General features: G+C 51.0%; 1 protein-coding gene across 1 annotated transcript; it reads right to left on the bottom strand.

Moving 5' to 3' along the window:
• Window positions 1-714: 714 nt before the first annotated feature.
• bhlhe23 (basic helix-loop-helix family member e23) lies at window positions 715-1,650 on the bottom strand. Its single transcript, XM_033041261.1, has one exon. The coding sequence runs from the start codon at window positions 1,491-1,493 to the stop codon at window positions 762-764; it is 732 nt and encodes a 243-aa protein (XP_032897152.1). The 5' UTR covers window positions 1,494-1,650; the 3' UTR covers window positions 715-761.
• Window positions 1,651-1,866: the final 216 nt, after the last annotated feature.

The following is a 1,866-nucleotide window of genomic DNA, read 5'->3' as shown; positions in this document are numbered from 1 at the left end:
AGCAGTCGGTAGTCGAGTTGAACAAATTGAAGTGATTTGGGAAATCTATTTATCAGGACAATATTTTTTCAATGATTTTGGTGAAAAGCACCAGCGCGAATAATGTTTACCTTAAACACCTCTTATTAAGTGCACGGGTCTGTGGCATTTCAACACATTTAAATATACAACCATTCCCCTTTTAAACGGCGGAATTCGCACATTCATCACTTTAACTGCAACGTAAATGTTTTCCCATTGTCATCAAATGTGCGCTCAGAGTAAATGTTGACAAAATATATTAATTTTTCTTTAAACCTAGGCAGAAATATAAACGCCATCGCCTCCGTGAACTCCGCTATTCGTGGCAGCGTGCCGCCAGATTTACTGGGAAATCAATCAATCTCTTACGACTTTAGATGTTGCATAGTTTTAACAACTGTTGAACGGCCAAAGGAGTGCAGTAATTTGTAAGACAGTAAAAAAGTAACTCACATTTTTCCAAAAGTCTTTTTTTTTTTTTATGAGCCGTCTATCTATTCATAGCAAGTGGACCGCATTGTACAACAGGTAAAGGGGCGCGATAAGGTGTGTGTGGACACAGCTTAGGAACTCCCGCAGAAGGAGTCTATTGACTGGAGAACAGATGTAGATGAGTCAGATTGGGTATGGAATGAAGGGAGGAAAAAATGAGAGAGGAAGTCCTTTCGATCCACGGCGGGATGGGGAGGTGTGAATGGATGGACGGACAGATGGATGGATGGATAGGAGTGACACGTTGATTAAGACTTGTCGTTACAATGTTTGCAAAGGCTGGAGGGTGTGCCGGTATACACGGTGCATTTGTCGGGGCAAGACGCGAGCGAGTTGCCAGTGAAGGGGTAGACTGCGGCTTGTCCAAAGGTGCTAAGAGTGTTGGTCAGCGCGGCCGCAGAGGGCATGGGTCCGGACAGAGTCTGCCCCTGGTTCAAATACGCCACCAGCCGCCTCATTTCATCCAGAGCCTGAGCCTGCATCAGAATGTAGTTTTTCGCCAGCAGTAACGTGGCGATTTTGGACAGTTTTCTCACGGAGGGGCTGTGGGCGTAGGGGATGACGGATCTCAAGCCATCGAGGGCATCGTTTAAATCGTGCATCCTCCTCCTCTCCCGCGCGTTGATGCTCAGCCGCAGCGAGCGCGGCTCTTTGCCCTTCTTTCCCCCCGAACTTTTGAGTTTGCCCTCGGTGTCGCTGCCCGCGTTGCGAGCACTGCCGGCCGATCGGCCGTCGCTGTCCTCCTCGTCCTCGGTCTGATCCTCGCTGCTCTCGGCAGCCGTGGCTCCGTGGCCCAGGGTGTAGGGACCGCAGCTCTGGCCGGCCACCCAGCCCTCTCTGGTTTCAGCACCGCGGACAGCACCGCCGTAGCTGAACGTGGAGTGAGCGTAGCGCTCGATGAATGTGTCATTCACGATGTCCCTCGCTTTGAGAGAAATGCCGGCGCTGCTGTGAAACAGATCTCCCTCCGCAACGTTCATCGCTGGAACCCAAACGGACCCGCTCCTCGTGTGTCGACCTCCCCCGTGTTAAAAGTGCAGCGCCTTTTGAATTGAATTAAAATTAAATCCTGAGGACGACAGCTCAGCTCGGCTCGGCTCGGCTCGGCTCGTTCTCCAGCCAGCACAGTCTCCGGCAACGATGTGCCTGACTCGCCAGCGCACTTTCAGCTTATTACAGACAGTCGCCTGTTGGGACACGCCGCCCGCCCAATCAGGAGCATGCTTTAATTAATAGGATTACAATGTTTTAAAGGGAAGGGAAGGCAGCTGTCAGTTGTGTGTAATCTAGACACACTCACACGCTCACACTCACACACACTCACGCTCACACTCACACGCACACACACCCACA

Source organism: Amblyraja radiata, chromosome 23 (genome assembly GCF_010909765.2).
Source record: "Amblyraja radiata isolate CabotCenter1 chromosome 23, sAmbRad1.1.pri, whole genome shotgun sequence".
Classification (NCBI taxonomy): Eukaryota; Metazoa; Chordata; class Chondrichthyes; order Rajiformes; family Rajidae; genus Amblyraja; species Amblyraja radiata.
This window is presented reverse-complemented; position numbering and strand designations above follow the sequence as displayed.